General features: G+C 46.4%; 1 protein-coding gene across 1 annotated transcript in view; it reads right to left on the bottom strand.

The window, feature by feature from the left end:
* Positions 1–368: 368 nt before the first annotated feature.
* caskin1 (CASK interacting protein 1) overlaps positions 369–25369 on the bottom strand; it is a 30753-nt gene continuing 5752 nt past the window's right edge. The window contains exons 5-22 of the mRNA XM_071545325.1: positions 25129–25237; positions 24415–24509; positions 22597–22714; positions 19190–19435; positions 14744–14848; positions 13736–13854; positions 12303–12384; positions 11318–11427; positions 8920–9030; positions 6921–7022; positions 6680–6818; positions 5678–5826; positions 4846–5376; positions 4003–4761; positions 3551–3883; positions 2244–2880; positions 689–1226; positions 369–465 (exon numbers count right to left, since the gene is read on the bottom strand). Of these exons, the coding sequence (XP_071401426.1) occupies positions 369–465; positions 689–1226; positions 2244–2880; positions 3551–3883; positions 4003–4761; positions 4846–5376; positions 5678–5826; positions 6680–6818; positions 6921–7022; positions 8920–9030; positions 11318–11427; positions 12303–12384; positions 13736–13854; positions 14744–14848; positions 19190–19435; positions 22597–22714; positions 24415–24509; positions 25129–25237 (4380 nt within the window). The remainder of the gene's footprint in view (positions 466–688; positions 1227–2243; positions 2881–3550; positions 3884–4002; positions 4762–4845; positions 5377–5677; positions 5827–6679; positions 6819–6920; positions 7023–8919; positions 9031–11317; positions 11428–12302; positions 12385–13735; positions 13855–14743; positions 14849–19189; positions 19436–22596; positions 22715–24414; positions 24510–25128; positions 25238–25369) is intronic.

Consider the following 25369-nt stretch of genomic DNA (forward strand, 5'->3'; position numbering starts at 1 on the left):
TGGTCCTTTTTATTTCCCCTCCCCTCTTTCGCGTCTCGCTCTTTATCCGTTCGGCTCTCTCTGTTCCCCTCTCTCTGGCGTGAGGTCGTCGCATTGTAGGTCAGGCCGCATTTCTGTCCGAGCCTGTGGTACTGCATCGTCGGCGTCTTCGTCTTCGTCATCATCAGGGAATGAGAGGAAGAAGAGAGGTTTTCCCGCTTTTCCGGAGTATAGCGATGGACGATGAGAAGGGGATGGAGAGAGACGGATGAAGAAGAAGGAGGAGTAGGGAGAGAGAGAGAGAGAGAGAGAGGCGTATTGCCCGTTGTGCCTTCTGAGTCACAGCTGATGCAGCGTTGCCACGGAGACACGCCGACCGGTTGTCACGGTTACTCCAACATGGCGTCCAGCTGGTCGGCCAGGTCGTCAAACATGCTGCCGATGTCGTCGAGGATGCTGACCGTGGTCTTCTGCTCGGCCACGGAGCTATGTGCACACACACACACACACACACACACACACACACACACAGAGAGAGAGAGAGAGAGAGAGAGAGAAGCACACAATTATATCAATCATTCGGCTTTAAATTAAATAATTTTCAACAGAAATCAAAATTAGGTGCATGGTGTGTATATGTACAATATGTGTGTGTGGATGGGTGACAGTATGTGTGTGTGTGTGTGTGTGTGTGTGTGTGTGTCCTTACTCCTCCTGCCGCAGTATCTTATCCTCCACGGCCTGCAGTGCCGCGGCGAGCGACGCGCTCGTCTCCTCCAGCTTCTGATGCACCAGGGCGTCCACGCCGAAGTCCGTCGTCGGGGCGACCACCGGCGTGACCCCGCCCCCCGGCGGCCCCCCGCTGTCCACGGACACGCCCCCGATGGAGGAGCGAGGGGGCTTGACGGGCGGCGGGGTGGGGCTCGGGGTGACAGGGGTCTGGGGCGTCTGGGGTGTGGTGGGGGTCTGCGGGGTCTGCGGGGTCTGCGGGGTGTGCGGGCTCTGCGCCAGCGGGCTGGGCGGCTTGCCGCCGGACGGGCTGGGGGTGTTGGAGGGGGGGAGGGAGGGGGGCGAGCCGGCCAGTCTGCCCGGCACCGAGTGCTGCCGGGCCGGGGGAGGGGCCGCGCTCTGGGGCGGGGTCGGGGAGGGCGGGCTGGTCAGGGAGTGGATGAGCTTGGACGGTTTGGGAGCGGTGGGCGGCGGCGCCGGTTTGGGCGAGACCGGGGGAGGGATCTTCTTTCCTTCCACTGAGGAGATGGAGGGAGAGAGAGAGAGAGAGGGGAGAAAGAGGTTGGAGGAAGAAAGAGAGAGAGAGAGAGAGGGAGAAAGAGGTTGGAGGAAGAAAGAGAGAGAAAGAGAGAGAGAGAGAATGAAAGAGGTTAGAGGAAGAAAGAGTGAGGGAGAGGGAGTAAAAGTGAGAAAAGAGGTGAAAACATTTACAAAACTTGCCAAAAAAAAAAAAAAACTCCACCCAGGTATGGAGCTGTAATTCAAACAACCAAGTTGTTAAAATAAGAAGAAAGTGGTGAATCAGAATATAGAGCCCAGCGTGGATCTTAAAATCCTTATAATGGGGTAATAAGTAAGACTTTTACTGCCCGTACAAAATGACCCTAATAAATCTGCAGGCTGATGATAGGCTTGTGGATCAATACCAGTGACTCAACTGTTACTTTGCCAGGTGCTGAGACTTCTGGCTTCCAAAACTCACTTTCCTGCCTGTACTGTTGTTTTGGAACAAAAACTCCCCATCCACTGGATTTTCAAGACGCTCCAAATCCCCCTTGGGGTCATGAAGGCTAAAAAACCTTGTCCTCCAGCAAGTGACAAAGCACTATTTTATTTACAGTATTTGCATCCTGATATATTACCTCTTCCCTAGATATTGGATCTCTGCTCTAATTAGCTAGCTTACTCGTCTTAATGTGAAAATGTGACTTTATTGTTTGTGTCAATTACAGGCCACCGTAGCTCAAGAGGTCATAGATTACTTCATGTCCCTTTAATACTGCTGTACTGTACTGTACTTTATAACACCATGAAGGTCCTGTATAGAACCATTTAACATGGTTAGGGTTCTTTGCAGCACCTAAAAGGGTTCTGCTATGGTACAAGCCTAGAGAACCATTTTCTGGTGCTGTAAAGAACCCTTTTAAGAGTGTACTGCTAAATAATGTTCTGATCAGAGAGTTGTGGAAGTGTAAGCAAAGTGCATACACATACACACACACACACACACACACACACACACACACTCCTCGTACCTGGGCTTCCAGGCGTCCCAGGGCCTGGCAGGGGGACTCTCTTGTTGGAGGGGGCGTGCGGTGGGGTCTGCGGGCCTCCCTGTCTCTTTATCTGGGCCAGGACGGGCTTGGGCGAGACGGGAGGCTTGGGCTTCCTCACCGGCCCTCCTTCCCCCCCCACCGCTGGAGCTCCCTGGTCCAGGCTGTCCCGGCGGAGAGCGACGGCGTGCGGCTGGGGCTGAGGCTGGGGCTGATGCTGCGGTTGGGGCAGAGGCTGCGGCTGGGGCTGCTCCGTCACCCCGGCGTCGGACACGGGGCGGCGCTTCATGGTGGCCGTCCCGTTCTGGTAGGGCACGGGCTGCGCGGCGTCGGCGTGGGCGTCACCGACCGGCGGCTCTCCGTTGGCCCCGGCGAGGTCGGGAAAGCCCTCGGGCTCCTTGTCGCGGCTCTTGGGTCGCCGCTTGACGGTGGACGACTCCTGGAGGGTGAAGCGGGAGCCGTTGGGGTGCGGCTTGGAGCTGCGGGGGCGGCGCTTCAAGGTGGCCGTGGCGTCCACCCGGGAGAGGTCTTCCTGGGTGTAGCCGCCGTCTCCCTGCGGACCCTCGCCGTCGCCCTGGACGCCCTCGCCGTCGCCCTGCAGACAAACACAAAATAAACACTAACGGAAAATTCATACATTCGTGGCAATTGGCAATTTGTGCACAAACATTCAAAACATGGACATAGAATACATGGATAACACTGAAATACAACTCTTACAGAAGCTTTACCATGGAATTGGACTATATTATATTACATATATATGATAGATAGATAGATAGATAGATAGATAGATAGATAGATAGATAGATAGATAGATAGATAGATAGATAGATAGATAGTAGGGATGAGACAATATGCTTATCTCACATACGATGCCATACGCAATATGCAGTTCACGATTCAATACAACCACGATACGATTAATAAATAAAAGTTCAATGTCAACAAAGTCTGACTGTGCAGAATTCTGTTTATTTCTGAGCCACAAATCTTTCTAGCGATGGCACTGGCTTGTTAGAATGTAAACAACAATTTAAAAATGTCATTACAAAGTGACAATAATATAATTTGGATGGAGAGTTTGTGAAATTGTGATGGTCAAGTGTCTCATTTGTGATTATTACAGCAGAATAAAATGGAGCTAATATCGAGATTAATTTTTCTGCCCCGCGATACTTATAGTCGCATTTTCGTATCGCGATATATTGAATTTCGATATATCGTCCCATCCCAAATAGACAGATAGATAGATAGATAGATTGACAAACATATATATAGATAGCTACCTGTCCTTCTCCTTCTCCTCGTCCCTGGCGGCGGATGGTCAGGCTGCCCTCGTCGGCGAAGGGCAGGTTCTCCGACGAGCTGCCGCTGCCCCCCGAGCTGGGGTGGGGCGAGGAGGGGGGGTGGGGCGAGGAGGAGGAGGAGGGGGGGTGCGGGGAGGAGGCGGGCAGAGGGGAGGCCTCGGGCTGGGTGGCGGGGGCGGCGGAGAGGGAGGGGAAGGGCGAGGGCTGGTCCCTCCGGGCGGCCGCCACCAGCTCGCTGACGGGCCCGCTGATGGTCCGCCGCCGGTTCACCACCTCGCCGTCCAGGCCGATGGCGTCGCGCCCCTTCCCCACCTGGAGAACACACACACACAGCAGAGAACACACAGGGGGATTATGACTCATACACAGGACATGTAAGATGTATAATCTGAAATATCTCTCAGACAGATATTTTGTATTTCCTACGTTACCTGCAGGAAATTCCTCTGCAGGGCCATGCCTTTGGCTCCGCCCCCTATGGAAGACATCTCCAACATGGCGGCGATGCTCCTCACGCTGCCCATGCTGTTGGTTTCCACGGGCGCCGCCTCCACGGAGACCCCGAGGTCGCTGGCCCGCCGCTGCTGGTGGTACGGCACGTCCAGCATCCCGCCCGTGGTGGTGACGGCGTGCTGCCCGGCGTTGGCCTCCGTCAGGTTGGAGTTGGAGCTGGAGATGGCCGAGCTGGAGCGCTTGGGCGGCGGCGGGGGCGGGCCTTTCTTCTTCTGCCGCAGGGCGAAGGACTGCGACTGGCTGCGGTTGACGTTCTTCTCCTGGTTGCGGACGGAGTGGCTGCGGCTGACGCGGTGGGTCACCGTGGCGTATTTGCCTCCTCCCCCCTCGACGGGGGCCGACCCCTGACCTCCCGCCACCTCTCCCGCTCCTCTTCCTCCTCCTCCTCCTCCTCCCACCCTCTCGTCGCACTCTCCGTCCGAGGCGGCGTAGCGGTTCAGGCTGTGGGCGCGTTTCTTCTGGAGCGCCGAGGGCTCCGCTCCGCCTCCCTCGCCCGGCTCGTCCTCCGGCGGGAGGCAGAGGACGGGGACGGAGACCTGGGGCTCCGCCACGGGCCTCTCCCTGACCTCCACCACCTGGGACTGGGGGTGGTGCTGGGGGTGCTGCTGAGGGTGGGCCTGGGGGTGGTGCTGCGGGTGGGCCTGGGGGTGCTGCTGCGGGTGAGCCTGGGGGTGCTGCTGCGGGTGAGCCTGGGGGTGCTGCTGCGGGTGAGCCTGGGGGTGCTGCTGCGGGTGGGCCTGGGGGTGCTGCTGGGGCGGAACTTGAGGCTGGGGCTGGGCGCTCGGGGCCCCGCGGTGGGTGGGGGACTGAGGCGGGTGCGAGCGCGGTGAGTGGGGCCTCTCCCCCTGGATGAGCTGGGGGGACGGCTTGGCTTTGGACTGCGGGGAGGCGGAGCTCTGGACGGACGAGGCGGAGGAGGAGGAGGAGGTGCGGGTCTTGGTCGGGGTGTGGGGCGGGGTGTAGGGCGGCGCGGGCTGGGAGTGGGAGTGGGAGTGGCGGTGTTTGCCTTGGGAGGAGACGCTGCCCCGGTGGGACGAGGCGCTGCCCTGGCTGCTCTGCTGCCGCATGGTCCGCGCCTCCTTCTTGGGAGGTCCCGTCCCTCCTCCTCCTCCTCCTCCTCCTCCTCCTCCTCCTCCTCCTCCTCCTCCTCCGCCTGTTACCACCTCGTCGTGGTCCTTGCTGAGGTTGCGGGTGCGCTGACCTTTGACCTCCTGGCCCGGCTGGGTCATGGCGCTCTGGAGTTCGGTGCTCAGCTCGCTGTCCTGGAAGGTGCTCATCTTGGGAGACATGACCTCTGGTGAAGGAGAGAGAGGGAGAGAGAGACATGGAGAGAGAAAAACATTCTTCAAATTAATAAGGAGATTCATCTTAATAGGACAGGAGATCATGGCAGTGAATAATAATATAGCTGCTGTCCACTGAGTCCAATAAATGAATCAACTTGGAGGGAAAAGTGTTTGACCGCAATCAGATTTCATTAGATAAGGCACACACTCTGACGGATTTCATTTGATTTTAAGTGAAACTTTATCTCATCATTAAAAGTTTAGCTTAATATTATCAAACGTCAGATTGGAGTCTATCAGCTGTGACCTCACCGTCAGGGGGCGGGCTGTCAATGGACATGACTTCCTGCTGCTGTGTGATTGGCGGGGGCTTCTTCCTGAGGGAGCCCCGCCCCTCCGAGCTGCGCTGCATTTCGGCCAGGCGCTTCACCGCCAGCATCAGCTTCTTCTGGTGGCCTAGATACAGTATATGGACAGATTGGAATTATAGATATTATTTCATTAAGATGATCCCAAAGCATTTCTCTCAGCTCTCACAGTGGAGAGTGAAAGATGGCAGAGAGAGAGAGAGAGAGACAGAGAGAGAGAGAGGGAGGGGTGATAACATTTGACAGAGGCCATGAGATGGATTTGAACCCAAAACATCCGATAATGACAAATTACTTACTGATTCTTTGATTTATTGATTTATTGAAACACAGGATTGTGTGGAGGAAAATACAGAGATTAGCTAGAGATTTGATTGATTTATTGAAACAACCCACTGAAACTAAGAAACGTGAGTGTGTGTGTGTGTGTGTGTGTTCCATGACCATGAGTACTTTCACTGCCAAGATTCCAGCAAGAATTTACATAGATTTACACTTAAGACACAGCCGTTAGACACATGTAGCATAGCCGTAACGCTGGCGTAATGTCTTTCACTTAGGTGCAATGCACATGTCGCATTCATGTAGCGTAGAGCTCAGAGTGTAAATGATGCCTGCACGCCTACGCCACACCAGATGTATTTTGGACACAGTCGTCTGTTAACACGTTGGAGGATACTGTCACTTTTATAGCAAAATAGCCGAACCCCGGGCTCAATAACAGAACCGTCAAATACGCTTGAGAACGGTTCAGTGAGCTTGCGAAGACCCTGAGGAAAGTTTCCAGTGTCGCGCAGTGTGAAGCGCTGTCCGTGGTGCTGAATCCTGTTGGCAGGCGTTTCTAAGGAGATAGCTATCAAAGTGGTGAGAGAATGAGTGAGAGTGAGAGAAAAGAGAGGCACAAGGGGTACAACTATCTCTGCCACAGATGTGCGTCTCACCCAGTTTGGTGATGCCTATCTCCTGCAGGTCCTCCCAGGTGATGTCCGTGATGAAGTCGATGTTCTCATACCCGTTCTGCACCAACACCTGGTGGTACTGGCTTAGACCAATAGCAGACAGCCACTCTCCTAGGTTGGCCTATAGGAAGACAAGAAACATGGCTGATCATCAGGCTAACCAATCGAAGACATCCGGTGGTTAGACTAATTGTGGTGTGTGTGTGTGATGCGTTTCACTCACAGGTTTCTGGTCAGGCAGCCATTCGGTGACACTTAGCTTGTTAATCTCTGACGTCATCTTCTTCCTGTGGCCAGGTTTAGATACTCCGATGGCCGTCAGATCCTACACACACACACGCACACACACACACACGCAAGTAAGATAGTGACAAATGCATGCTTTTCCACCACAAAGTGCATTACCAGCTCCCGAAGACTCCAGCAGACACACACACACACACGCAGACGCACAGAGGAAAACTTGCAACACAAAGAAAGGACAGACAGGGTGCGGCCTGATGAAAGCTTTTGGCAGCTGATAGGAAAGGAGAGGCAATGTAAATGTCTCCAAATCATAAGAAAAGAGCGAAAGAGCATGTCTGCGGTGAGAAAGAAGCATCTTGAAAAGACTCCGCTCCACACTTCTCTTCCATAATCTCATTTAAATTCAGCCAGGATCAGTCCAGTCTTCACCGGTGGTCCGTCTCTGTTTTTTTTTACTCATTACACACTCATTATTTCCTTCATGAGTAAACAAGTTCATTCACCGAGATACAAATTGGGTCAATTACATACAGATTACAGAATACAGATTTAATTGGGACTATAATGAAACTACAATCAAAATGCCTAATCTTGTCGAGGTGAATTTAGTGTAGTTGCCGTGTAATTTAGATTGCATCTGTAGTTGTGGTGGACACACGAGGAAACTTTTACAAACACACATGAACGTTCACAACATTCACCTGGACACAAGCGGGTGCTCGCACGCACGCACACACACACACACACACACACGCTGCAGTATACACAAATGTAGAAGAGGCCAGGCTTCCACCCTTTTTTAAGTCAGAACTGAGGCCCTAAGCATGCACAGCAGCAACAGGAGTGTGTGCGTGGCTTATATATGTGTTATAAATTATTTGTATGTGGGTGAGTGCAGCGGAGAGCCTCTCAGATTTGTTCTAGTTCCCCAGAAAAGTCAGGAGCGGCAGGGTTACTGTGGGTAGTATATTTAGTTAAAGCTGTACTAGGCAACTTTGTGTGTTTAGGCTGATAAGATGGGTGTATTTTTATATAAAAAATCCTGCCTAGTGCAGCTTTAATATTTGATTGAAGTATCATTGAGATTAAAGTATCATTGAGCTGTTTTGATGTGGAGATGTATGAATATTCCTTTGCATTTCCAAGTATATTTAGTTTAAGATGGTGGGTATGGATGCTAAAACAGTGTGGGACAGGTCTGAGGTTTAGGGAAGAGACAGGGAAGCAGTGATACAAGTCATTTCCAAGTCAGAGGTGAGTCAGAGTCTGGTTTCCACACCAACCCTCTGGTGACAGTGAATTTAATTTATTGTTGCAAATAGATTATTCATCACTCACAAAAGATAAACATTGTACATTTTGTCACTGGGATCATATATCTGCTTTTCACTGGTGCAGATACAGTTTACCTGTATCTACTTTCTGGCTTTTTGCCTCCTTCTTCTGCTTTCTTGTTTTTTTACATTAAAACTCAAAGCAAAGTAAGTGGAGCTAGCAAACAAATCAAGCATAATGTGTGCAATGGCCATCAGGCATTGCTTTTGCTTTCACATAGTTCACAAATGAAAAATGTACAGCCCAAAGTACAAAATGCACATGTATCTTTTTGTGTAAGAGTGATGATTATCGTTTGAATGAGACCCCATCAAAGTGCACCAGTGCAGTGGTGAGATTTAACAGAGCGTCAGGGGACAGTGTGACCCTTGACCCTTGGTGAGAGGTGAAAGGTTAAGCCAGGACAGGATCGGGCAGGAGGCAGGGAAGGGATGGCTGAGCTTAGTTGAGTCTAGTTTAGCAGTTTCATTGTGGTTATTTGAGAATGACCAAAAAGACGTGGCATACATGCATCTTGAAAACATCAAGGACAGCACAATAAAGTCGCGCGGACTTGTTTCCATTGTGGTCCTTGGAGGTGCCTGTGACCTCTCTGGGGGGTTCAGGGGTCGGGGGGGAGGGGGGGGTTCGGGGTGCCTTACCTCCGGGGTCATTCGGCTAATGGTGGGCAAGTCATACCCAGCGCCCAGGAAGTTTGGAGCGTAGACCTGCAGCTGAAAGTCGCTCAGCCATTGGACAACGGCCTCTGAGCTCTACGGGAGAGAAGACAGGGGGCATGCTGTCACTGGCTCCGTCTGTGGCTCTGCAGCAGCCACTTTTCCACAGCAGGGCCAAGTGGGGCCTACTAGGGACCCACAAAAACCTGTTGTCCTTGTACCATTTCTGTCAATATGCTCTATGTTGTCAATATCTGCACCAATGTCACTAAGGCAATTTCCTCTACTTGTTATTGCTGATTAAAGTGCTTCTGATTCTAACTGAAAGCACTGAGCGACTTAAGCAATGCATTAGTCCTGGCTAGCCCTGTTTGGCCCTGCAGTGGAAACCAGACTGAAGGTTAGGAAGGAGAAAGGCGCCTCCTGCAGTAGCTAGACTGCTATAGCAAGAGCCGGGCAGGATTAGGAACAGCAGGTTAGACTTTGTTTGTCTCTCAATAGCTATAAAGTGAAATAGAATTTATCTTGTTTTGCTTCTGCTCTGCTCTTGGAAGGGAGAGGCAGCCAACCGCTACATTAAAGTGGCGATCACACTAACAAAACGCAGCAGAAGCAGACACACTCGTTATCAGACACTTTCCCCGCTGTTTACTAGGGCTGCAGAGCTTTAAAGGAGAAATCCGCCCTCTGATATTCTCTCGCTTCTATGACGGTTTTCTGCCTGTACGGCTGGTAAACATCGCTGCAAAACGGTGAGCCGAGAAAGAAGCCCCCGCCCTTTGATTCCGAGGGAGCTGACACCAAAACTTGATGTTTACTGTTGATGTTTTAGACTCTGAACTCTGAAATATCTTGACTCTGCACATATACAGTATAAGCCTCCAGTTATCATCAGGAATTAGAACATGACACCGCCAAGCAACAACCCGGGAATGCAAGCTACACCACCGATAGCTGTGTTTTAGAGAGGATTCTTCCTTTAACACCTGTGCCTGAGCTTCAGGAGTGTTGCTCTGACTGGGTTTCCTATGGCAGCACAGCAACAATTAGCTGAAATCCACTACAAAGCAGGTTCAGCAGAAACAGACCATGAAGCACTGATGGGCGACAGGGAATAGAGCTGCAGACTGTAAAACTGCTGTATATCTCTCCACAGCTGTATATCTCTCCTCCTACGCACTCTCCGTTTCCCTTCAAACTCCCACATCCCTCTCTCTCTCTCCCTCTCTCTCTCTCTCTCGTCGTCTGTTTTCGCGACCCTCCTCCCCGTCACACTGTCCCTCAAAGCTAATTGGGTTTCCCTTCCGTCTCTCTCCTCTCCATCTTCTGTCTCCTTTCCCCCCCCCCCCCGCCGTGGGAAATAGGGAGGATGCCGAGCGCTGAGGAACCAGGACTCTAGCAAACAGATGGCCATGAGAACCTGGCTTACATGACAGTGGGACACACACACACACACACACACACACACACCGGCAAACACGCATACACAACAACCACCGCTACCACCTGCTGTTTAAATATGCTCACCGGTTCGTCAAGCTTGAAATTGCTATACAATCAGACATGAACATAAACCTGTGCCCACTCTCACACACACACACACACACACACACACACACACACGCTCTACAGTAATTGACAGCTTACTGTACATGGTGTAGGCTCAGACTTAACACTTCTTGTGCTACTCAGCCAAAGCCCAGCTAGTCCACCCACGCCATGCACACTGCTGAGCACTGGCCAGCACACACACACACACACACACACACACACACACACACCAATATCTCAACAAGAGTTATGGTAGCTCGAAGTGCACCTACCAACGACAAGTATATCAATCTATAGCCATTTATCAATCCTGAAGCAACAGAAGAAAAAAAAAACTGCAATGGAAGAAGAGAAGCTGCAACTAAAAGGAGTGAATAACGATGGATAGCAGATAAAAGATAAAAGAGACAGGATTCTCTCTCTCTCTCTCTCTCTCTCTCGCTCTCTCAAGATCTCTCACTCACATATTCATACAAGACCGAGCCGGAGATCTTCCACACACACACACACACACACTCACCGTGTCATGGCTGCATCCGAACACTCGCAGCACGGACGAGGCCAGTTGCGAGAGAAACCGTTGGGACATCATCTGGGTGTGTGTGTGTGCGTGTGTGCGTGTGCGCGTGTGTGTGTGTGTGTGTGTGAGAGTGTATTGTGAGTCTGTATGTTAAGGAGACTGAGGAGCTACATCCTCATCTTGCTGTAATTAGACGTTATTAGATGATATTGGTGAATATATATACTGCACTGTGTGTGTAACTGTGTGTGTGTGTGTGAGAGAGAGAGAGAGAGAAAAGATTGAATCTGTGGGCATTTGGGGCTGTCCTACCTTCCCCTCGCATGGCCCCTCCCCCTTCCTGGTTGCCGTGGCATCGTAGGGCGGGGCTTCGTGGAGCGGGCAGCCCGATTGGCTCGACGTACGAGAGGAGGCGGCAGAGCCTGTCGGGAGAGAAACGCGATTGGCCGGTTTCAAACCTATCACCTTTAACTCTCCTCAGTCAGCCTATGGGTTTTTCTCGACCTCTGCTCTCTTCCCCCCCCCCCCGATTGATTTCTGATCAATCCCCTTCACCTGCCTGACCACCAACCAATCAGGTGTCTGCTTTCCTCACTGTAACGAACCTTCTTAACCAATCGCGTCCCTTCTACGCTTCCTCCTACATCCCCTGCCTTGGCCATCTGTCCGGTAAAGCGGCCAAGATCTCTGTGTGTGTGTGTGTGTGTGTGTGTGTGTGTGTGTGTGTGTGTGTGTGTGTGTGTGTGCAAGTGACATGGTGACATTTTAAAAGAGCAGCAGATAATGACTCTTGTTTCTCTCTTGAATCCAACTCTTTTCCATCTCTCTCTCTCTATATCTATTTAACTCAATTTCACCGCCCCCTTCCTTCTATCTCCTTCCTTCCTACCTTCCCCCTTTCTCTCTCTCTCCCTATCTCCTATACTCTGCATCCATCTCTCTCTCTCTCTCTCTCTCTCTCTCTTTCTCTCACCCAATCTGTCTCCCCCTCATGCTCAAATGCTATCTCTCTGTATCTCTTACCATCTCTCTCTCTCTCTCTCTCTCATTCTCATCTCCTAGCCTCTTCATTTTTCAATCATCACACAGCTAACAACCACCAATTGAAACAAAAATCAGTCATATTAGAGAAAAACATCCCTTTAAATACCCCAATCTTCATATAGCTGACATCAGTTTGATACTTATACTTACTATAACGTACACTATGAATTTACATGGTGAAGATTTATGTGGGTAAATCTGAAATGAAAAGATACAGGATACTGAGGTTGGGACGTCCCTGTTCTGTTCCTACCTGTGGACTGCTCCAGAGACTTGGACTGCTCCAGCAGATGCTCCTTGGCTTTGGCGGACTGGGACAAAACTGTGGCCAGGAGCTGCGCGCGCGCACACACACACACACACACACACACATACATCCACATGAATAAGCATGAATATGAGTGAAAAATTTGTTATTTTTGCTCCCTGATCTAATTTTTAAGGTAATTTTGGTCCTTTTTGGGGGAAAATTTGAACTACGAAAGTATCAAACTATGAAATAATACATTATGCATTACATATTGCCAAATAAACACTCAATTTGTGCCACTTTATTTTAAGTCATGATATACCATGACATAAACAGAGCAACAACCAGAGACATTTGCTGCTGTTTCAGGCTGTGTTCTCGATTGTTTTCTGATCAAAGTACACTCCATTTTTCTCACCCAGAATGCACTGGAAAGAAGAATCTCATGGTCATAGGCTCCCACTAATCACCTACGGTGGCCCATGGGGAACAGTCATCAATAACTCAATGAAAAAATGCAAATAAGGAGGGAACTGAACAAAAAGAGTGCTCCTAATTGTCACAGGCCTTTTTTTGCCTCCTCACTCTGTGTGCCAATTCTAAAACGACGTCATATCCGATAAGATAGATAATAACTGCGTAGAAAAGTCTGTCTGGAAACTGGATGTGTTGACGCTGTATGTGTCTGCTGCCGCCATTAATCACACAAACCGCCGTCCTGAAGCCTCCACGACGAGCGCCGCAATAAAAATGGGACTGGCGCTGACGAGAACTGAACGGAGCGAGCCACGGAGGAGACAGATGCTGCCGGTCCGTCTGGGTTCCACTTGGACCTGATTCTGCTGTGTGGTCGTTTTAGTTTGGAAAGTGTCTCACTTGCAGTTTCTTAAGGCGATGCCGGCTGGAAATGTCTGAAAGGTACAGCTGGCTGTTTTTATGGCTTTTTTTTTTTTTTTTTTATAAATACCACATTTGATAGTTTCATCTTCAAATTAAGAATACATACTGTACGTCTATATGGTGGTATGTCTGTGTATGTTTGTGTGTGTGTGTGTGTGAGAGAGAGAGACAGAGAGAAAGAGAGAGGGAAAGAGTGTCTGATTGTGTGGGTATATTAATGTGTGTGTGTGTGTGTGTGAGAGACAGAAAAAGAGAGAGAGAAAGAGAAAGGGAAAGAGTGTCTGATTGTGTGTGTATATTAGAGTGTGTGTGTGTGTGTGTGTGTGTGTGTGTGTTTGTTTGTGTGTGTCTATCTCACAGTACCTTAACCCCCTTAGCCTGTGCATGGAAGATATGTGTGTGTGCATGTGTGTGTGTGTGTGTCACTTTAACCCACTAAGAATGCGCAAGAAACCTTAAAAAAAAACCCTCACCCTCAGCCTTTATGAGGACCGTGTGTGTGTGTGTGTGTGTGTGTGTGTGTGTGCGTATCCTACCTTAACCCCCTCAGCCTGTGCGTGGAGGATGTGTGCGGCACTACCGGCGCTCTGTCCGCTGCCCGATGACCTCACACTGGTCACACTGCCAGAACTACCCACACTGCTGCGGTCTCCACCTGCAACACACACACACACATACATACACACACACACACACACACGTACACACACACACCATGCAACCACACACACAATATGTACAAATTTTGTGCATACAAACAAACACACGTACACACATGCAACAAACAGATGGATGCACACACGCACACACGCACACACACACACGCGCACACACACACACACACATTGAGTGTTTTAGCTGATATCCAAGGCAACGTGGTAACAGGTGTGACTCTCCATTGAAATGCACTGGGCAGCATGACGATGCAGCATGGTTTGATGGACAAGACGGACAGGGTGACTGACTGGGTTGACGCACACACACACACACACACACACACACACACCAAACAAGACATACCTCTCTCTTTCACGCGCTCTTTTCTCTCACTCTTTCTTCTTTCTCTCTCTTTTCCATCGCTCTCTTTTTCTCTCACATACAGACACACAGTTGGACAGACAGACAGACACACATACACACATACACACACACACACGCACACAGACTGTAGACCCATGCAGATGGCTGCAGTCCTACACATAAGGCCAGCTACTGGGTTGAGCTAAGCTTAAGATGGAGGGGTAGCAGGGGATGGGAGAGGGTCAGGAGCAGGTCAAAGAGTATCTGAAAGCCTTCAAACACGCACAGCGTTTTCTTTACGCTCAGAGGGATGGATTACGCTCTTGGGGACAGTTGCAATACCAAATGGATGCACCGCTTCCACAGACACTTGGGACAGTTGATCCACGGAAAAGCGTGATCAGAGATCGTTGCTGAAGCCTTTTTGAAAGGACGTCAGATACTGTTTGACCCCCGGTCAGAGTTGGAAGGTCATAGGTCAAGGGGTCAGGGGTTGAGGGCTCAGCGCAGTGCGGCTCGGTTACCTGCCACAGGCTTGCGCAGCACCCAGATCTCCTCGCTGGAGCCTCCATGGGGCCCGCCGGACGGGGTGGGAGAGCCGTGAGGACTTTGCTCTGAGCCGCGACAACCTTCAACACAGAACACCACCGTTAGCCGCTAGCCGACCCTAAACTGGCCTGGGAAGCTCGGCTCAAAGCATTGTTAGGCTTTTGCTATCCAAAACTAGCACTGAATGCTAGACTCAAACCATTCTTAGCTTTTAGTTATCCCTAAACTAGCACTGAATGCTAGGCTAAAACCATTATTCATTTTTAGTTATCCCTAAACTAGCACTGAATGCTAGGCTAAAACCATTATTCATTTTTAGTTATCCCTAAACTAGCACTGAATTCTAGGCTAAAACCATTATTCATTTTTAGTTATCCCACTGAATTCTAAGATAAAACCATTATTCATTTTTACTTAGTCCTAAACTAGCACTGAATTCTAGGCTCAAACAATTACTAGCTGTTAGTCCTTAAACTGGCCTTGAAAGTGACACTAAAACCAGTAATGTAAATAAAATATTGGGTTAGCTATGAGTGCTAGTCGGTGATCACCAAAAGGTGAACTACCAATGTAAGCATGTTTTTTTTTCATGTGACTACATCATTCTGATACTACTTAGTAAAAGAGGTAAAGTGAGTTTAAGCTGGTTTGCTCTCCACTGCATTTAAAACCATTATTAGCCTTTAGCTAGAGATTTTAGCTAGAGTTTTGTCATTTTAAACTTCAAGGAAGTACCAGGCCACTGCAGAACTTCCTCATTTCACTTATTTCTTGCATTTGTCCTGTGCCTGCACTCTAGAGGCCACTGCTATGGAAGAGCATTAGGGACAAATTTATTTGAATTCTGAGAATAACGTCAGAATTCAAATTCTGGGTTTAGAACTCAAATGTTTCACATGTGGCCCTAATCCTCCTCCGCACACTGCAGCCTATTTTCTTACATGTACTAACATTTACTGAATAAGTGAATTGTCAGACAAAACACAAACTGACTAGTTGCCAGATCATTCCTTGTGCCTTCTGGCGGCTGACAGGTGAGCAGAATTTGAATTCCTCTCAAACAAAGAACCTGCAGTGCGCCATCCGATCGCTGTTATGTGGCACGCTTTCATGCAACTACTGTTTTATTACTGGAAGAGGAAGACTGAGGAAGAGAGAAGAAAAAGGCTCTCAGAGACCGCCGTCTGGTGTCACACGTCTCTGCAGCAAATTCCTGCTCTGGCATTTATTGATCATCCTTAACGCTATTAGGAGGAGCGAGGTAAAGTGGGGTTAATTAAATAGCCTAACTCCAACCTCCAACCCCCAAAAGACTACGATTACAGAGGGAACAGTGGGGGAGGGAGGGGGGGTAGATGGTGCAAGGGGGATAAGGGAGTAGCTAGGTTTTATAAGGATATAAGCTTCAAACTCATTTACACCGCACTCTCTCTCTCTCTCATTCTCTCTCTCTCATATACATGCTCGCACACACACACACATACACAGAAAAAATACAGCATATATATACATATATATAATACATAGATATATGAAAACATTTATATACCTGTAGTACATAAATAGATCACTAACATGAATATCTGTGTATATACACATATATGCCATAATGTACATACACATACATATATAATACAGCCGTAGGTGTGTGATTATATATGCAGGTCTTTTCAGAATGGGGCTGCTGTAGCGCATTTGGAGAGTGCGTTTGTCATAAACCATTATAACCATCTTACAAAGGGTTTATAAATGGTTTATAGGTGTGACCACTATGTGCTCCAGAGAAACACACACATTGTAAAGTGCCTTTTGCTTTCACATCATGTCACAGCTCCTTCCTGTGGCCATTTTGCATCCCCGAAGGATCATGTAGTCTGATCTGAAAAACTTTGAGCAGCCTCCGTACTTGCTGTTATATAGTCAGCTTGAATCGTTTGTAGCATGAATGACAGCTATACATCACCCAAAAGTGCAAAACGTCTGCTGTTTGAAACAATGGATGTTACAAAGCGTAGCTAAAGCACGACACTCAAAAGTAAATACTTGCTTAGATTATGAAATCTGAAAACACTGAGCATCTGAAAACTTAAAATGGACTTGCAGGTTTGCACTGAGGAAGGCTTATGCCGAAATGCATTAGCCTGATGCAGCCATCAACAGAAGAATGAATCTGATTTGGAGTGCAGAGGGTTTTTTGTCTGGAGGAATTTATTTCCTTGGGGAAGCAAAATGGCACTAGTGAAAGCGTCCCATTCACATGGTACAGAGTGTACAGTCGGTACAAACCTTACCTGCAAGACATTCTGGGTGACATTTTCTAACATTATGTGTGGGTCTCTTACATAACACTTGACATTTTACAACTTGTACATTTTTGTGTATTCCAATATGTTGCGTATATTACCCAGAAGGGTTGTACAAAAGCTTAGGACTGTTCAGAAATCATGAATTATCATCCCAACTTCATAGATATTACTATTGTTAGCCAAACAGAAAATGTCACCCGTTCATAGTGTCAGAAAATCTCCTCCTCTGGAGTAACATCCCCGACTAAACCTTGGTTCAACACAAGCTCTACTGTCATAAAACCAATAACTCCAGTTGTTTGAAAAGAAAAGGTTCATATCTTTCTTCAAAGCAATAACAACAATCTCATGGGGGTCACTGGTGTCGTTACATGAGAAAATTAATGTTGGAACATTAAGGAAAAGCAACCACATTTCAGTACTTTCATAAGAGACTTGTTCACCTCTCTTAAACCTGGCACAGGCACTCAGTTTTGTAATGACAGACATGCAAACACACACACACACACACACTCACACGCACACAGATTTAGGGCAAGTGAGAGGTGGGTAACAGTGAAAGGTGAAGTTAACACACAATAACACAGGGGGACGGAAACAAGACAGAAAACACGATTGTACACACACTGTCTGGTCAGGAGAGAGTTGTGTATGGGGTGTGTGTGTGTGTGTGTGTGTGTGTGTGTGTGTGTGTGTGGACTGAGAACTAGCAGGGGTGTCCTGGTGGTTGGGACAGTGAGATATACAGGGAGAGAGGAAAGAACACAGAGGAAAGGAAAAAAAAGGAAAAGGACGGCGAAAAAAACAAGGAACCAAGACATCCAACTCAAACACAAACCAACTCAGGGGAACAGAGGTCTGTGGTAAAATGGTCAACTTTCCCCCCACCTGACATCTATCCTGCATTAGTACTGAACGATTCAACAATCAATCATTCAATTACTATAACAACTGTTTAGATGTCTCCTACTCTCCTACATAGCTGTTTTTGATTGCCTAGTGATACTTGATAATGCAAGGCAAGATATTTCATGAGAGGTTAAAGCGAAGCTCTGGCTCACTCTGTAATGAAACATGTATATATTTAATTTTCAGTTTATCCATGACCTGAAAACTTTGAGTATTTATTTTGCACTACTTTATACAGTGGCGCAAGGCTGCCGTCCAGCAAAACAGGAAATATGGAAGTGCTAAAGTAGCTAATGACCAAAGTAGCATCAAAACTGTAGGAGAAAGGCAAGACTTTGGATAATTTTCATTTACATCTTTTTATCTATTTGTCTCATTACAGAGCAAGCAATCAATGTGTTAAAAAAGACATGTTTTGGGTGCTTTTTAGGTTGATTTTTGTTATGTTTTTTGGATCATTTGGATGCTAGCAAGACGTAAATAGCACTATAGTGAAGCTACTGACAGGATTTTGGTTAGAATCGATGAGTATGATGAAAAAAGATGGGAAAATAGTGTCCAGGTTATGCTTTAAGTTTGTTAAGTTTTCTGTGAATTGAGGATTTTAAAACCAAAGTTTATATGTTAAGTTTTCTCACTGTGATATAGGCTAACTTTCCCTGCAGCTCTTGTGCAACAGCTTTGTCTGATGCAAATGCAATGACCAAGAAATATTTTTCTGTCACATTTCATCTCTTGTTTCATCCTTCATCTTATATGTCCCTCGAGCGAACTGTCACTTCTACTATAATAATATCAAACTTTTTGATATGATTTTTTTTGCGATTGCAGCATGTGGGCTAAATCCTCAGTACTTTCATTGTACTGCACAGAAAATTTGACTTCTGTCTAAAACCTGAATCTGAATCTCACTGATGGAGATGACAACAGCAACAACAGAAAAACAAAACTTATACTGTATGAGCAACATATAAAGTACATAAATAATGATCCATAACAGAAAACTTTAATGGATGCTTTCAATTAAAATAAATACCAATTTGAATGTTATATAGCCAATCAGAAATTGAGTTTGTATATTGGCAAGTTACTTCATAGAAAAGACCAGAGGAAAGCATCCCTTGAAGCTTTAATAATAATAATAATAATAATAATAGGAATAATAAGAATAATAAGAATAATAAGAATGAAAAAGGGGGCGTGTACCTGGGGCAGTGGGTGTGTCTCCCAGTGGGGTTGTCACGGGCGACCTGTTATAGCCAAAGGAAGTGAAAAGTGGAAGCAGTGGCTGATGGGAATGTGGTGGAGGAGGAGGCGGTGGAGGCAGGATATGGATCTGATGGAACGTGGTGTCGTTGCCGTTGACTACCGCGTTGGCAGGGGCAACCGTCGCCGGGGGAACCAGCGGTATCTTTTGAAACTGTTGAGTGCAAATGACTGTGCTGGCCAAACCTAGATACACCCACCGTGACGACACACCGACACACACACAACCAGCCAACACCGACCACCGCCACGGAACAAACAAACGACAAAACAGAAAATTACACGTAAGAGAAGGAAAAAAACGGAAATTAAAAACTAATGCTGAAATCACAAATCAAACAAACGTGTGAGAGAGGTAGTGCGGAGACAAGGGGAGATGTTAAAGGAGGAAGGGCGAAGAGGGGAAAGGACGCAAATAGAAAATACAAATGTGGGTGTTGTTGGATTGAAAGCCAAGGAGAAGTGGAGAGGAAATTGATGGATTGTGAAAGCGGATATATTCTGGACCACTGATCAGTATCAGCTGATAATCACTCTGAATAGCCTTTATCAGCGACTAGCCTTCCTGCTCAGATGTGTTCCAATAATCCAATCTGATTTTGTGAAACAGAACATGCAGACTGTTTACATCCTCTGGTAGCCACCAATCAGTATGTGGTACTGCATTTCATCAGCTACAAGCATGCAACAACATGCACCTTAATGCATGGTGGCCATTTTGAATTTACATCACACTCAGGGTGGGAAAAAGCAAGTTCAGCCTATGGATCTCAAAAATCCAGTGGAATAGCCTACATGTTCACGTTTTAAGGTTAAATATTTGGCCCACTATAGCTAGCTAGCCTACTCGAATCTAGCCTAGGTAAATAGGCTAGTAGCAAACTAGCTAGTAAGCTAGCTAATGTCCCTGCTAAATTCAAGCAGTTGTTGTAGCCTAGTTGTTGTTCCTGAAATTGCTAGCTAACTTGATAACTGTCAAGTCTTCTGAAGTCATGTGTTGAAGTAATGCTAGTTTCAGTATATGCCAATCTTTCAGGTAGAGCTTCCCACCCTGAGTGTGACATAAGTTCAAAATGGCTGCCATGGGAGTATGGTTTGATTAACATCTATCAGTGCAGGATCAAATATAGGCTATTTACTCATATTTCAATATCAATTCAAAAAAATGTATTTACCATTAACTAAATTAATTATCATTATCATCATCATCATTATTATTATTATTATTATTATTTGTCATCTATATTGGTTGACAAAAAAGCTAACATGGAGCATCCCTACTCGGAGGAGGTAAGTGGAAGAGGAAGAAGAAGGAGCAGACGAGAGGTAAGAGAGAGTGACTGAAGGAGGAATGGCGGGCTATGAGAATAATAAAAAATTCATGAAACAACAGCTGAGTAAGTGAACCCTCCCGCTAGAACACCTGCTGTGCCCCCAAGTGTTTGTGTGTGTGTGTGTGTGTGTGTGCGTGTGTGTAGGAGGATGTGCCCTGGGAGTGATTAGTCAGTGTGACTGTGGGAGCTGAGTGGGCTTGCTCTAACTGTTCTGTACTTTATCAACAATACGGACAGTATGGACTAGTATTAACTGCTACTGTACATATCTATGTAGCATTTCAGGACAGATGCAGCCACAGTGGGATGTTAAAACGTCCATGGAGGAAATTCATATACTGTTGATGGTGTATTTCCACAGCAGAAACTACAGTATATGGGCTATATAGTTTTTACAAGAACCACAAGAAGAACTGATTAAGGAGAGAATGACGACAAGAAGGGATGAACACATGAAAGAGAGAGAAATAAATGCGGAAGACAGAGGTGACTGAAGGGAGTAAGATTTTGGGGATGAAACATGGACTAACATCCAGACACAGATAGAGACAGACAGACAACAAGACAGATCGACAGACAGAGACAAATAGATATACAAAGAGAGACACACAGATGGACAGACGTACATACAGACAGATAAAACTACCAGACCTACAAACAGACACCAATAAACAGTTTAAAAACATCAGTGCCTCTTGTGGCTGTGGATTGACTGACACTTTGGGATGACAGAATGCCAGTGAATGGGAATGTCCTCTATAATCCTGACCAGAGAGGTAAAAAGCTCATTGTGTTGGAAGATTGGGCCGTTAGTCATTTTAACTGTAAAGTAATGAGAACATAGACACCAAAATCATCCTTGTGCAGATCATGTGCTCCGGTGCTCCATGCTAACACTTTAGCATACACAATGTTGAGTGATAGTAGGCGACTAGCATTAACCCAAAAGTGAGAAAATGGGAACTTTAAGTAGCTGTAAGTAACTTTAAATGATATGCCGCAAAGTCTTTTGTGGCATATCATTGTGTGTTTTGAACTTCCAGGGACTACTTTCCCTGTTTCCATATAAAGTAAAGGTGGTGGGTGATGGGAGACTGTGTACAGCTAAATATCACTGCGCAGTGGATGAACACATTATTGCTCACTAGATATAGTTCCAAAAATAAACCTGGCTACATCAGCTATATTGAGTTAATGACATTTCATTTTTAAAAATGAATTAATTTATTGAGTCTTGTGACTTTGGATATTGCTAGTCGCCTGCTATCACTCAACATAGTGTATGCTAAAGCGTTAGCATGGAGCACCGGAGCAAACGATCTACCGGGGACACAAGGATGATTTTGGTGTATTATGACTGTACAGGTAAGTTGACCAACGGGCCAGTCTCCCAAAAACTTGGTGTATTCCTTTAAGACGTGTTGCAGGGTGAAAGAATACAGTTGAAAATCCGTAACTAAAATGGTTCGCAAACGTTATGCTTGTATTGCACCTTCGGTAATGCGGGCATGACAACTGGGTGTTTGATACCACTCCTTCACTGCTGTTGGCTGGGTGACGCATAGAGCCGGGCTCACGAATGTCTTCTCTCCCAGTGTGAAATGAGATTTTCTGACAGCTGATGTGATTTTTTTCTAACCTTTATATATACAGGGAAAGTTGACTGAGCACGATCGCTCTTTTTCCAACCGGCAACCTTCCAGCCACAAGCTGTGATATCTCGCTTGTGCCTTCTCTTTCTATTCTTTGTCTTCTTTCTTCTTCTTCTTCTTCTTCTCCCTGCTTCTTTGTTCAAGTCCTTCTTCCGTGTTTAGAAGAAGTGTGTCTAATATATTCCCGTGACTAATTTGGTCACACTTTGTCCAGTCAGTCAGCTGGAACTAATCTACAGTGTTGGTCACAGTTTGTCTCTTTTGCAATTATAATAGTATTACAGACCACACACGCATGCACGCATACACGGACACACGCGCACACACACACACACACACACACAGACAAGCGCACACACACCTGTCCGCTTGCTGATGACCTCCACCATGGTGGAAGGGAAGTAGCCCACCCGGTCGTTTCCTGTTCGGTTGTCATGGATACAGCCTTTCCAGCGTCCGTCAGGGTGCTGCTCCAAAACCTGTCGGGTAAACAACATGTTGACAACAACAGTATTAAGTTTCATGTGTTGCATACACAAAGACATATGGACATTCTTCTTTGTTTCTATGTTTGCCTAAACTAAAAGAGCTTCATTTAAAAAGAAAACATGTCTTTCCAAAAGAAAAAGGTTCTATTTTGCACCAGAAAGCTGTAAAGCTAAGGAACAGTGCTGAATGTTTTTGTGAATTTTTCACCAAAAACTGGTTCTTTTAATGTCTTTATGGTACTGTAATGAAAGTGTATTGTTATTATTTGGCACTGTTTCAAACTTTTTTTATATTTCAATGTATATATGGCCAAAAAATTACCAAAAAGCCCTCCAAAACTTCCTCCAAGTAATCTCAAAGAGGCATTATTTTGGTAGTGAAACATATTCTCCTGCCAAACAGCAATATGAAGCTGCATTTTCAGACTGCATTCTGAGCTGTCTAAAATTCCCCGAGTCAGACACCAGACGGGCAGTGAAGCCAAATTCTTCCTTCAGACCCTGAGGGAAGGCGCATATGCGCTGCTCAGCGTCCTTAATACTGCAATAAGTATCCAAAGGCTGCATAAATACTCATAAATATTCATGACTGGTGGGCGGACCTCGATGTAGCGAGTTGGTAGATGGCTCAGGCTGAAATATTGTAAAGAATATCCATAGTAAACAAGGAAAATTCATACCATTCTTACAGTTTTATTAGTACCTTAACCTAGCAGGGACTGAGGATTCCCAAACTACAAACTAACATTCCCAAACAGGACATCATCTCTTTACAACAACTGAAACAGCTGTCCTTAAGTGAACCAACTGGCTTTTATGTAATGTACTTCTCCAAGCACTCTCAGCAGGCTACAGTATTGACAACCAGGGAACGTGTAGATTGACAACGCAGCAGTCTGTGGGGGAGAGCGGGCCGGGCACTGACTGGTTCCTACTCACTTTTTGATATGATATGACTTTGAAAAATGAATCTCATTTTTCAAAAACTCTAAACTCTGCAAATCAAGAGTGACATTCTATTTTACAAATGTAGTGGAGCAGAAAGTGTAGATATTTGATTTGAGATGCAGTGGGGTAACAGTTGAAAGTCTCATAAAATAGACACACTCAAGTAAAGTAAAGATACTTAAATACAGTCCCAGAGTTCTTGTACTTTGTTACTTTCTGTATCATCTGGTCAGGTTGACCTGGACCACTGGAACAGGGCCTGTAGCTCCCTCTAGGGACTGGAACGGGGACTCGCAGGGAGAGAGGCTGTGCTTTATACTGGCTTTAATCTAAACTACTAGTCATTACAAAAATCCACCCACCCTGCAACTAATCCTACATTAGTACTGCAAGACCATCCCTCTCGGAGGGAGGAGGAACAGTAGTGTGACTGTCAAATTGTTAGTATATTAGAACTTGCATATTCAAAGTTGAGACTATACTGAGTTATGCCTGCTCCACATTGGGACTAATGTGCTTTTCATTTTCTTGCAGGACAGCATAGGTATGACTGCGGAAAAGCTGAAAGTCTCAAAACTTTATACATAGAAACAAACACAACTCTGCTAACATCGCTTTCCAATTTTGATGTGAGAACTGGTCAGTATGTGTGTGTATGTGTGCCTGTCCATAGTTAGTTAGTGTGTGTGGTGTGTGTGTGTGTGTGTGTGGGTGGTGTGTGTGTGTGTGTGTGTGTGTGTTACCGTAATAACATCTCCCGCTTTTATGTTGAGGCTTGTCAGGTCGTAGTTGTTGCAGTAATCCTTCAGAGCCCGAACCTGAAGGGCTGCTGACGCATCTGTGAGAGAGGGAGAGAGAGGGAGAGAGAGGGAGAGAGAGGGAGAGAGAGGGAGAGAGAGGGAGAGAGAGAGAGAAGGGAAAGAGATAGATAAAGAGAAATAAACTTTATTACCACTTTGCCAGTACATTAAGATTCACATTATCTAGTCTATAACATGTGCAATAAAATAGCTTGAATTATAAAGAAACTCATCAAAGCAGAATAGTACAACTAATAGGAAAAACGTTAGACCATCACTTCTCACTCCTTCCTTCCCTCCACTCAAGGAAAAAAGGAAAAAGTTTAAATATTGCAGCTTTGGTTAAGTTATTACCTGCTCAACATTGTATCAGTACCGTATCAAGGTACTCGTTCCACTACAAAAGGTACATATTTCTTTTTTAGGCACTGTCAATTTATCATTTGTACCTTGCAGCAGAAACTACCTTTCTCTATCTCTCCATCACTCCCTCCCTCCATCCATCTCTGTCCATTTTATCAGTAATTGTTTGATCTCTGCTTGCCTCTGTGGCAATAAATCGGTAGACTATATTTCTTTTTCTCTCCTTCCTCCCTCGCCATTGTTCCCTTTCTCTCTCTCTCTCCATCCATCCATCCATCCGTCCATCCATCTCACCTCTCAGTAGCTGTTTGATCTCCCTGCTGGCCTGTGTTGCAGTAAACTGGTAGACGATGTCCAGAGCCGTCTGGCTGTATGTGTTTCTCACTGTAGCATTGATACCACTCTGTAGGAAACAAAAAGAAAATGGTTTTAGTATATATCTATATAATATTTAATATAGTTAGACATTATTTTGTTTAATGCATACATAAGGGAAGACATCAAAAAGTATACTGAATGCAGAACAACTTTCAAA

This window comes from Centroberyx affinis, unplaced genomic scaffold (genome assembly GCF_046629955.1).
Source record: "Centroberyx affinis isolate AG114_WGS23_722 - 3 ecotype Tasmania unplaced genomic scaffold, CSIRO-AGI_Caff_v1 ptg004859l_1, whole genome shotgun sequence".
NCBI lineage: Eukaryota > Metazoa > Chordata > Actinopteri > Beryciformes > Berycidae > Centroberyx > Centroberyx affinis.